The 12845-nt window shown below is 45.7% G+C and overlaps 1 protein-coding gene across 18 annotated transcripts in view; it reads left to right on the top strand.

Moving 5' to 3' along the window:
- Positions 1–12845, top strand: part of LOC125281391 (focal adhesion kinase 1-like) — a 353460-nt gene that overhangs the window by 48625 nt on the left and 291990 nt on the right. For 15 of the 18 annotated variants that reach the window (XM_057312771.1, XM_057312783.1, XM_057312782.1 and 12 more), the window contains 4 exons: positions 9136–9210; positions 10879–11243; positions 12017–12232; positions 12610–12713. In XM_057312771.1, the coding sequence (XP_057168754.1) occupies positions 9136–9210; positions 10879–11243; positions 12017–12232; positions 12610–12713 (760 nt within the window). The remainder of the gene's footprint in view (positions 1–9135; positions 9211–10878; positions 11244–12016; positions 12233–12609; positions 12714–12845) is intronic. The other 3 variants (XM_057312785.1, XM_048214691.2, XM_057312784.1) reach the window with 1 other exon arrangement.

Below are 12845 nucleotides of genomic sequence, written 5' to 3'. Positions count from 1 at the left end.
TTTATGATTTGAAGTGGGTTTTTATATTTTCATATCTACCTTTTATACTTTTTATACCTCATACCAATCCTTTTCACACTACTCCATTTTGTTATGTATGTGAAATGTATATGTTATATATATAAGTTCCAGATTGTTTGCAATTTTGGGACATGGTGTCTTCTAAGACAGAGACCAAAAATCAATCAGGAACAGACAGATCACCCCGCCTTGTCCACCCTGAGTGCTTATAGTCTCTCTGCCCCACTGTAATGACTGTTTAGGATAATCGTGGCTTTGTTTGAGTATCTGTGGTAGCTTCCGACCACTTGGAGTATTTTCTAGAGTGCGTCTTCCTTGGTTTGTGGTTGATATTTTGGACTCTGTGTATTCGCTCAACCATCCCTCAATAGAATGACTAGAAGGAGAACTCTCAACAAAGAAAAGAACCGGAGACCATGTCCTCTGCCACAGAACTAATTTTAAGGATATAAGCATGATGTCAGAGGTAGCATTCAGGATAGCAATCATAAAATCAATAGCTAGGGTAGGAAAAAGCATTAATGACAATATGTAATATATAAGGGCAGAAATGAGATCTAATCAGGCTGAACTTAAAAATGCTATGCATGCGATGCAGGCTGAATTGGACGCTCTGACAGCCAGGGTCAGTGAGGCAGCAAAGATAATAAGTGATCTAGAAGATGGGCTGATGGAAAGGAAGGAAATTGAAGAAAATAGAGAAAAACAACCCACAACACATGAAGAGAGACTTAGAGAATTTAATGGTACATTGGAAAGAACCAATATCAGGATCATTAGGACAAAGAAGGCGGTCTGGAAGGTATATTTGATCAAATCATGGCTGAGAACTTCCCAAATCTGGGGAAAGAAGCATGCATTCACGTCCAAGAGGCAGAGAGGACTCCTCCTCAAATCAATAAAAATAGTTCAACACCACGACATATAATAGTGAAGCTTGCAAATCCTAAAACCAAGGAAGCTATGCAGAGAGTAGCTAGAGGGAAGGGATTTCTTACATACGGAGGGAGGAACATCAGAATAACATCAGACCTGTCCACAGAAACCTGGCAGGCGAGAAAGGGCAGGGTAATAAATGAGAAGAAAATGGAGCCGAGTACCTTATTTAGCAATGCTATCATTCAGAATGGAAGGAGAGATAAAGAGTTTCCAGGATAGACAAACTGAAAGAACATATGACCACCAAGCCATCCCTACAAGAAATAATAAGGGGGATACTGCAGGCGAACAGATCCCGAGGGTAACAGACCAGAAAGTAACAGAGACAATCTACAGAAACAGGGATTTTAAATACAATGGCACTAAATTCATAGCTTTCAATACATATTCTGAATGTAAATGCTCTGAATGTTCCAATAAGAAGACAAACAGTAGAAGATTGGATTTTAAAAGTAAGACCTATCCGTATGTTGTCTACAGTAGACTCGGTTTGAACCTAAAGCCCCTCCAGATTGAAAGTGAAGGGATGAAGAACAATTTACCACACTAATGTACCTCAAAAGAAAGCTGGGGTAGCAATCTTCATATCAAACAGATTAGATTTTAAACTAACGGCTGTAGTAAGAGATGTAGGGGGACACCGTATCATACTTAAAGGGCCTATCCAGCAAGAAGACTTAAAAATTATAAATTTCTATGCTTCCAATGTGGGAGCAGTCAATTATATAAACCAATTAATAACCAAAGTAAAAAAACTTATCTATAAAATACGTTAATGGTGGGAGACTTCACGACTTCACTCACAACAATGGACAGATCATCTAAGCAGAAGATCAAAATAGAAACAACTTAAAAGACATTATCACTGAGGTAAAAACACAATCCACAAGACGGGAGACCGTAGTGCAAACCATGTGTCTGAAAGGGGCTCAATATCCGGAATATACAGAGAACACATAAACTCAGCAACAAAAACCAAACCAAATGTAATGTGTCAATGTGCAAAAAAATGTGAATACACACATCCTCAAAGACACGCACATGAAAAGGAATTTGAAAAGATACTTGACTCACTAATTTTTAGGGAAATCCACATTTTATTTTATTTACTTATTTTAAAAAATATTTATTTGACAGAGACAGCGAGAGAGGGAACACAAGCAAGGGGAGTGTGAGAGGGAGAAGCAGGCTTCCCACTGAGCAGGGAGCCTGAAGCGGGGCTTGATCCCAGGACCCTGGGATCATGACCTGAGCCGAAGGCAGATGCTTAATGGCTAAGCCACCCAGATGCCCCAGAAATCCACATTTAAAAAAGCAATGAAATAGCATTTTTCATCAAGATGACTCTTCCACACACACACACACACACACACACACACAAAGAATTAGAAGAAAAGAAAAGAACAAGTGTTGGCAAAGATATGGAGAAATTAAAACCTTGTTCATTGTGTGTGGTAGGAATATTTGAGCATAGTTGTGAAATCAGTATGGTAGTTCTTAAAAAAAATTAAAATTAGACTTACCCTGTGTTCCAGTAATTCTGCTTTTGGGGTATATACCCAAATTAATTGACACCATGGTCTTGAAGATCTGTCTGAACATACATTTTCATGCCATCATTAGTCATAATAACTAAACCATGAAAACAATCCACTATCTGTCCAAGGAGAAACAGATGTTGTTTATACACACGATGGAATAAGAATGAATAATATCTCAGAAGAGGAAGAAAACACTGACATATGCCACAACATGGGTGAACTTTTACATTAAGTGCATTCATAAAAATGCAAGCTTTGACTCCACTTTTGGGACCTACCCAAAGTAGATTCATAAAGACAGAAAGTAGAATGGTGTTTGCCAAGGGCTGGAATGAGGCAGTAATGGTAAGTTTCTGATTCATGGTGTAGAGTTTTAGTTTCACAAGATGAAATGAGATGTGAAGTTGGGTTAGACGGAGGTTGTAGAAAGGGTACTAATGCATTTAATACATTTAAAATGTATTCCATGAACTTAATGTACTTAATGAAATATAAACCTATAAATGGTAGATTTGTAGACGGTAGATGGTAGATTTTTGATTATGTGTATTGTACGTCAATAAAAATATTTTTTCTTTAAAAACTGCAAATACAGAGAAATGAACACAGGACAATTTAGTCTTGCCATTTTGGTGCTGCTATTTTGTCTCACCCATTTTCCTGGAGACAACTTTGATCCAACAAAATGTTCTCATTCTGTGCCCACTTAAAAGCTTAAAATCAGAATCTTCCAAAACATGAAAATTTTTTCAAAACGGTATTTTCAGAGTTAATTTAATAAGACATTTTATTCCTTGATCAATTTTTAAAAATGTAGCACAATTTAAAATTCTATTTTATCTACTTTAACTTTAATTCACTGATTTTAAAAATCAGAATCAATTTTTTATGCAAATGGCTTGGATTTTTTATCCATTTCATAGTCTACTGACTGGGTTCTGCTGTTTTACATTTTGCTTATGTGTCATTATTTTTACCAAGTCAACTTTCCTGATGCCCATTATGAATATTAAAATATTTTTTGCCCAGTTTTATTGATATAATTGATCACTGTATATAATTGACACACTGTGTATGTGTAAGGTATTATGTGATAAGAACTCTCAGAATTTACTCTCTTAACACCTCTCAAACCATAGAGCGGTATCAACTGCAGTCATCATGTTGTACTGTAAATCCCTGTTATTTATCTTAAAACTGGAAGTTTGTATTTTCACCATTCACTCAATCCCTGCCCCCGCCCTCCCCTCTGTTTCTTGTTACTTTAATCTGATCTGTTCTTCTGAATTAGTTTTCCGCCTTTTCTTTTCTTTGTTTTAGATTCCACATAAAAGGGGAAAATGTCTATGTATCTATCATCTATATAGTATCTATCTCCCTATATATATCTATACCTACACATGTATAGTGTTTGCCTTTCTCTGTCTCACTTGTTTCACTTGGCATAATGCCTCTAAGTCCAAAACTGTTATCACACTTAGCAGGATTTCCTTTTCTTATGGCTGATTAATATTCCATTATGTAGGTAACACTTCTTTATCCATTCACCACTAATGGGCACTGATGTTTTCCTTGTCTCAGCTATGGTAAATAAAGCTTCTTGCACATGGAAGTGCAGGTATTTCTTAGACATATTCCTTTGTTTTCTATGGAATGTTCCCAGACGTGGAGCTGTTGCACATACCGTGGTTCTGTGTTCAGTGTGTTGAGGACACTCCATACTGTTTTGCACAGTGCCGGCGCCAGTGCGCATAGGCTCCTTTGCTCCACATCCTCACCAGCATTTGTTGTCTCTTGTCGTTGTTATGACAGCTGTTCCAATTGATGTGATAGGTCATTGCGCTTTGGGCTTGCGCATACCTGCTTATCATTTGTTTATGTTCTCTGGGAAAGTGCCAGAGCACTGAACACTGTCTCTGGGGTCCAGGGGCAAGACCAGTCTCCATTAGACCTTCAGGGTCCTCGTTTGGACATACAAGGGTGGGTGCAGAATCACTCTTCTGGCTGAGGTGAGGGTGCTGGAATAGTAAAGAGGACACCATGGGAGTGGACAGAAAAAGGAGGAAAGGGAGGTTTCTGTGGTCCCTTATTCTGCTCTTGGAGCCTGGAGATCCTGCTCCTTTGCCACTCTGACTCTGGAAAGCCACTGCCTTGAGGACACCCAGATAAAAGCACCCCTTTCTTTGGTGGTGTGCCTGCCTGGGGCTGTACCACTAGAGACAGAGAACGTGATGCAGGGTGCTTCCTTGTCCGTGGTGCCTCATCAGTTCTGCTGGAGATACTGGAGAAGGAAGAGTCAGGCAGAGGCCATTGTGGTTGTCCCCTTGCCCAGAAACAGCTCGAAACTTTTAGTTGCGCTTCTCCCTACAGTCTAGCTTGTTAAAAGGGGAGGTGGGCTCCAAGATCTTCTCAGTTATTCATTCAGTAACTATACCCTAAGCACTCCCCTATGCCAGGTACCTTGGTGGACCCATGAGGAGAGCTGAAAATACCAAGAGCTCCCTGCTTTTAGGGGCTCACAGTCTAGAGATGGACAAAGCACAAACCAAAGACGTGAAAGAAAAGAGCAAGTGCTATATACGACGACTGAAGTATGTAATGAAGGAAGGCTGGGGAGTCATTGGATAGGAAAATATGAAAGGCCTCACTGAGGGTGACATTGCTGAAAACAGATTGACAAAAGGGAGCTAGACCTGCACAAGTCTGTGTGCGGTGTGTCAGAAAGAAGGGACCGCTGTTGCAGACACTCACTAACAGAGCTGGTTTGGCCAGAGGAGGTGAAAAAGGCAGCCCCCGTGGCTGGAGGGACACTAGGAGGAGAGCAGAGGGGAGGGAGGAAGGCAGGGAGAGGTGCTGAGGCCTGGGAGACTGTTACTTATCTATTGTTCCTATGTTACTGCCTTGCCCCAGTAGCCTGAATCTTAAAATGTATATATTTAATTTCTCACAGTTTTTGTGGGTGAGGAGTCCAGGCACAAATAAGCATAGTTCCCCAGGCTCAAGGTGTGTCAGAGGCTGTAGCAGTGACTGAGGCTAGACTGGCAGAGGATTTTCTCCCAAGTTGGCTGACATGATTCGGGAAGCTGTTTGGACTCAGAATCTGAGTTCCTTTGTGTCTTCTGGCCTTGGCACAGGCCAGGTTCTCTGCCATGTGTGCTTCTACACATGGCAGTTCAAAATATCTGTGCTCGATTTTTGGTTCAGAGATCAAGAAGAAAAAGGGAAAGGGAGTGAGACGCAGAACACAAGAAAAGTAACTAGGAAGTTAGAAACTCTTTGCAATTGAAACTTAGACATCACATTTCATCACATTGGCTGCATCCTATTGGTCAGAAGCCAGTAACTAACCACCTAATGGGTAGAGAGTGATGCCTATACCACAAGTCTGGATCGGTGGGAGCCACTGTGAAGGCTGCGCCCCTCATAGACAAAAATGAGGCAACTGGGGCGCCTGGGTAGCGCAGTCCTTAAGCGTCTGTCTTCGGCTCAGGGCGTGATCCTGGCGTTATGGGATCGAGCCCCACATCAGGCTCCTCCTCTAGGAGCCTGCTTCTTCCTCTCCCACTCCCCCTGCTTGTGTTCCCTCTCTCGCTGGCCGTCTCTCTCTGTCAAATAAATAAATAAAATCTTTTTTAAAAATTTTAAAAAAATGAGGCAACTGGGTCTCATTCTAAATATAATGGGAAACAATTGAACAGTTTAACTACAGAGGACAGCAATATCTGCTTCTTCGTTCATTTCCACCCCATCATAGTGCCCACATTTACACAAGGCCAAGTGGGAAAGTGTTCCAATATTACATTGTTGGAACCCAGGCCTCTGTTGAGCGGCCCTCCATGCCAAGTCCCACCCCTTCTTGTAATTCTTCCATCCTGAAAATTGTGCTTCAGATACACAGGGGACCACCCCACCCATGTTACATTATCCACATACACCTGATGATGTCTCTAAGAAGTGGATTCTAGCCTGATCCCCACTAAGCAGCTTGGGAAAGTGGGGAATATGTGAGAGACACAATGATTTAGGACTCAGAACTGGGAAAACAAAGAAAAAAGGTCTGAATTCAGTTCTGTCTCCTGAAACCTCAGACCCTGGTTACATTTCCAGAGAGTGGTGGCTATGGCATTGTTGGCTCATAGTGTACAGTTAAGGAGATGACATGGGGGAGAAAAGTAAACAGTTCATTGCCAAGAGACGGCAGAGGCCAAGGTACTGGAATCTTGAAGAAGCGACCTCACTTCCTTGGTGATAGGCCCCAATTGAACTTAGAACTCTGGTAACCAGGCACATCCATTCAAAGAAAGCCTGCTTTCCAGCTCACTTGACTCGAGACGTTCAAGAGAACAAGATGTTCTGTTGCTGTATTCCTACTTTCAGGGGCTTTGGCCCAGAAAGTCCAGAGAGAAAGACTTTCACATCATTGTAGTCGTCGTCTCAGCCCGCTTTTCCGAGCCCTCTGGACATGTGGCAGGAGACACCAACAGGTAACACAGGGCAGCTCAGAGCAGCCCACTGGAGAGCAGGCAACAACAGTGATCCTACTTCAGCAGGCCCACACCTCTTGCCCCTCACTAAGTGTGTGTGTGTATGTGTATGTGTGTGTAGAGGAGGGGGCAGAGGAAGGATGCCCTTCCTGGGCAGAAGCAAGGTGCCAGGTGTTGGAACCTGGCCCATCTTTCATGTTCACACCCCAGGTCATAGCAGGCAGGATGAGAAGCTGAGTGCTGGGGACCAAGCTCAACCACCTGTATGTTAATCATGAGCCCTAGGGTTTCATCTGGCTTCCTCTTTGTTGGATGTCTTTTCTGCTGCTCCTCTTAGCCTTAACTGGAGAACACGATTTCTAATGCGGGTGGCCCCTTGTGGCAATGTCCCGTGAGGCCACTAATGTCTCTTGGCCCCATATATATGGGGCACTGCATTTTCGGAGCTGCACCCAGGAGATCATTGATGAGCTGGTCTGTGACTTTAACTATTCCAACTCCCTAGACAAGTGTCAGGTGCACCAGACCACCCAGGATCAGTGCTGCCTGAGGTGAGAATGGGAAGAGGGTTCTCCACACCCAGGGCCCCCACACAAATATGGGGACAAACCTAGGGCCCTCCTATAGTGTTTCCACATGAGTGTCCCTCAAGCCCAACCACAAAGTAATCCCAACATCTACACCTCCACCACCAGCTATGGGATAAGGTAGGAAGACTCTTCACATATATGGGAATGGTAGAGAATATAATTAATGTTTTTTTGCAGTTTAGGGGCGTAGGTTATTTTGTTTTGTTGTGTTTTATTTTACTTTTCCCGAAGCCATGAGTGTCTTTGTACTGTTTTTATTATTTTCCCTACTCACCCAGGTATCCTGTGTAGAACCCAGCTCCACTGTCCTTGGAGAACTTGTCCAAGGCCTTATAAATCCTCACACTCAATAGGGTGATTGAACATAAAAGGAACGGTGGGATGAAGTCATTCTATATGTTTCTCTATAACGCGTCATTTCTCAGAGTACATCAAATCATTGTAGGTCCACCAGGTCACAAGCTGTGTCCTTATATGTCTTTTTGGACCTCCGTAAAGGAGGTCGTCAGCCACAGTAATTCAGCCTTTCAAGGCTGGTGGAACTTGACATGATTCAATTCTGTTGCCATTTCAGCAATGCTGCAAGGAACACTTAAGTGTCTTAACAAACATTTTTAGCTGCTAGATCTGCCAGAACATAGAACCACAGATTGGGTGGAAGGCCTCTGATGCCTCCTGGCCCAGGTAGCTGGCTCTATCTTTTCAGAGTTCCACCCAGGACATCTTTGATGAGCTGCTCCAAGGGTTCAGCTACTTCATCTCCTTTGACAAGCAGCAGGTGCATCAGGCCACCAACAACATCCAGTGCTGGTCTGGGGTGAGAATGGGTCCAAATTCATGTCCTATCTCAGGACCCACAGATGATCAGGGCAAGGCCAGAACCCACACTAGAAACAATTGGCTGCCCTGTGGCCTGCCAAGGAGGGTGGTTTCCCCTGAACCTTTCTCCCCATGTCAGGAACAGACCAGGCCTCATCAGCATGGGAGGAATGCCATGCATTCCATGCTCTGGACAGTTCTCAGGCCCAACGTCTATGATCTCAAGCAGCGTTGGAGATGCTAAGCTTCTGCTTTCTCCTGTCTGCAGTAGGGATGTTTACCGATGACTTAAAGGCATAGAGTTCTTAATAAAGGCTATTAAAAGAGAGAAATGCTATTGTTGCTCAACTAACAAAATGGGTTAAAGGGAACAATGGTTTATCATTTCACCCCTAAAGCCAATTGCACCTTTAAGCCTAGAGCCCTTTTCTGGGCGGGCCTTCAAGTCCCTTTTCTTGCACAAGTTCCCGAAGCGTTGGGAGTCTCTGGTCTGAACGCCAGACTCTGATCTTCCTGGTGGTTCATGGAGTTGAAGCTGAGTACCCTGCACTCCCCCCCCCCATCTTTCTGGTGGGGAAAAAGAATTAATCCTGTCCCTGGACGAGGCCTGCACGATGCTGATGCTCAGAGAAGGCACAGTGGAGCATTTCGTACGCTCCCTGGTACCATTCTTCCCAGATATAAACATATCAAATATCACAATTTTCTGCATAATACCATGTGTTCACTTCACCCCAACAGGTCCTGGGCCAGCAGTTCAACAGCTGAATGCCCACCCCAGGCACAGCACAGGAGTGAGACTCCCACCTACTAGCTGTATGTCTTGGGAATGTCACTGTACCTCTCTGAGCTTCACTTTCCTCTTCTGAAAAATGGGGTGGTAAGAGGCTGAATCTCATAGGGTTACTGTAGGAAATCATGGGAGAAAACACGGCACGGGCTTATCTGGGGCCTGGCTCTGTAGAAAAGGCTGCTGAACATGCTGGGCATCTTCATGTTTAGTAGTTCTCGCTCTCCAGTGAAGAAGCTCTCAACCTCAACCTCACAGGCCTGTGGCCCTTCTGGGTTTACAAAAGCAAATGGAAAGCTCATAGTTTTCCTGTTTGCAAAGGACTTCTGAGATTCCATCTAGTTGGTCCTGGCACTGGTCCTTTATGTGACCAGATTAGGGAGTCACTGGGGGCAGGCAGAGCAGCCCAAGGTCCACTCAGTATTTGGAAAGTACTGGTTAGGAGTCATTCATTCAATAATATGTATTAGGCATGTAGTAATGCAGGCACTTTCCAGTCACTAAGATAACTCAGTCGACAAAGTAGATACAATGTCTGGGTCTCAATTTTAGTCAGAGGGTCAGATAGTCACTCTACACATCATAAGCACCCATGTCCATAGTTCATTAGATGTGACATCTTCACGGCCTACTCTAGGTGTGACTAGATCCACCCGTGTTTGTACCATTATGATGGACTATAACAAGTAAAAACATGGTCTTTGGGTCCAGAAGGAAAGACTGCTGCCTCCACAGAGCAGGGTGGGAGATACAGGGGTTGTGGCTGGGGAGGGACTTTCAGAGCCATAGATCTCACAGATCTCTTGGTTTCCATGGGAGGGCTGAATTTGGGGGGCTTCCTGAAGAAGCAAATGAGTCAAAAAGAGCTATGGATGGGCCTTCAAGCCCTCTGGGAAGCAGAGCACAATCTGGGCTGAGTTGGTGCCTAAAACATCCACCCCTTTGATGGTCTCATCTTGCTCTGCCTGCCCCTTTCCATATCCACCTCTGCTGACCACAACTGGGGCCAAGAATAGAAGGTGTGGTGAGCAGACCACTCACAAATCTGCCTCAAACTTAAGCCCTGATACTGGTCTGCATGGAAGACGGAGTAGACTAGACCTATGGCCGTGAAGAGTGTAAGTGGAAAAACCACTCATTCAGGTTTTCTGGATGAGCAAACCACTGCAAAGACAGCTACAGAGGGGTTGGAAGTGGCCTGGGGCCATCTTCTGGGACCCACACAGAAAGAATGATGCTGTGGGAGTAGCATGTGGAATGAAAGGCCAGGCCTCTGACTGTGCTCCACATATGACTTGAGGTAAAGGGGGGGGGGGAGCTCTGTACATCTGAAGTGCCATGACTGGGACCTGAGAAACCATGCCCCCATTCTCCTGCTGCAGCGGGAACTTCTGGAGCCCGTAGAGGCAGAGGGTAAAGGAGATTGCAGTTTGGGAAGGCTATCTGGAATGGGGCTCATGGATTGGATATTCATTGGATATATTTTTTTTATATTTTCTTATTATGTTATGTTAGTCACCATACAGTACATCCCAAGTTTTTGATGTAAAGTTCCATGATTCATTACTTGCGTATAACACCCAGTGCACCATGCAATACGTGCCCTCCTTAAGGCCATGGTATATGTCCTGTTTTTGGAAAGGCACATGGAAAGTCAGTGATGTGGATGAACCTTTCTCTTTAACCTGCTCCAGTGCCAGCTCCAGGGCTCCTTCCAGTTGCAGAGCCAGAAAAAGGGCCTTCTATGGAGCTAGAGGCAACCCCAGCTCTGCATCGACCATCACCTGCAGTGTCAGAGCCAGCCTCCCCTCCATCAGCTGTTGCAGAACTGGAACACTTGCTCCCATCTTCTCCATGTGTGCCGGGTGCTGAGCTGCAGTCAGCTGGACCATCAGCTTTCCCAGGAATTTTCACTCCAGCTCTGACAATAGACATAGAGCCCACTGTGACCCCAGATGGTTCCTGCTGTGTCACCCCAAAGAACCAGCTGCGTGAGGAGAACCCTGACCTGGACTTCCCTTCCAGGCTTGTGACAGAGCAACTCACATATATGGATGCGGTGAGCAGTTAGGCTCTCAGGGTGGGGCAGGGACAAGCATTTCTTCTGCTCTCGGCTGCCTCACACCTGCCTTTCCCTGATGTGGACTCCTATGGTCTGGGACCAAATCTCAGCTCCACCACTTCCCAACCCTGTCAACCCGTCAAGGCGCTTAGCCCCAAGCTTTCACTGTCCAGCTGCGGACTGTAGCGAGAGACCCTGATAAGCACTGATACGGAGGTACTAGGGAGAAGAAATGAGCCAGAATGGAGAGACCAATGGGCAGGCCCTGGTCCCGTGGGTGGAGGAGGGCAGCTCCCTGTGTTCAGTCAAGTCCATGGGTCGCCCACCCACTTGTTTTGGAGGCTGAGTACCCTCAGCAATTACTAGGTATCTGATGTGTACTTAAGTGCAGGGCAGATAGATAAACCTGTGGTTGTAGCTATCATGTGAGAATGTGCATCTGAGAGGGGAGTAGAACCAGAGGGATGAATAGTTGGAGGGGAAGAGTCCCCCTTGGGAGGAGCCACCTTGAACAGCAGCGTGGAGCTTGGAGTTTGTGAAGATGATCAGGATGCAAATGCCCTCCTTCCTTCCCTTGTCTCTATTTGCTCCTGGGCTGTCCTGTCCTGGGCCCCTCAGTGAAAAAGAATAGAGTGAAATCCAGGGACTCCAACCAGGCTCAGGCCAGATTCTCAGCTCCCTGAGGTCCAGCTCTGACCTGTGACCCCTACGTAGGACATGAGTCTTGCATGGGAAATGGCTGGGTGAACCAAGGTCCCCCTGTTCTCTAGGAGCTGTTCAAGAAGCTGCTGCCCCATCAGTGCCTGGGCTCTGTCTGGTCCAAGCACAACAAGCCTGGCAGTGAGCACCTGGCACCCACAGTCTGGGCCACTGTCGCCCAGTTCAACGGTGTGTCCGAGTGTGTCATCACCACCTGCCTTGGCAACCCAAGCATGACAGCCCGGGACAGGGCCATGGTGGTGGAGCACTGGATCAAGGTGGCCAAGGTACGCAATGGGAAGCCCAGCCGAGGTGCTCTCCTGAGTCTCGGGCACTGCTCTTCCCTTGATCGGGTGTCAGGGTGGAAGGCCCTGGTCTTTGCCCTAGGGACTGTGCAGTCCCTAGGCTCTTCCTTCCAGAGGCTGACTGTGACTTGCATGGCCCAATGTTGGGATGCTCAGTTCCTCCTTGACTTCTTCCTTGGAGTGAGGTAAAATCCTTCGTCTCCCAGCAGTGGGACTCTTTGGGCCTTATATGTGCCCTTCGGCAGGTCCCTGGACATCTGCTTCATCCAGGAGGAGTGATTTAAACTGAGGGTGACTGAAGCTCTAGAGAAAATCAGCCTCCACTACCCACGTGATAGCTCATTCTCTTCCCTCCCCAGGCCTGTCAAATCCTGCAGAACTACTACTCCCTGAATGCCATCGTCTCGGCTCTGCAGACTGTCTCAATATACCACCTCAAGAAGACATGGGAGAAAGTTTCCAGGTGAGACGGTCTCTCTGCATGGACGGACCAGGATAGATGAGGGATCTCCCAGAGGCCTGTCCTCTTCCCCCTCAGCCAGCTTGGACCTCCTGGGAAGCAGCAATCCCTGACTACAGGACCTGGGCTGGCAGG

The sequence above is a fragment of the Ursus arctos genome, unplaced genomic scaffold, assembly GCF_023065955.2.
Source record: "Ursus arctos isolate Adak ecotype North America unplaced genomic scaffold, UrsArc2.0 scaffold_16, whole genome shotgun sequence".
Classification (NCBI taxonomy): domain Eukaryota; kingdom Metazoa; phylum Chordata; class Mammalia; order Carnivora; family Ursidae; genus Ursus; species Ursus arctos.
Note: the sequence above shows the minus strand (reverse complement) of the source record. Positions and strands in the feature narration are given on the sequence as shown.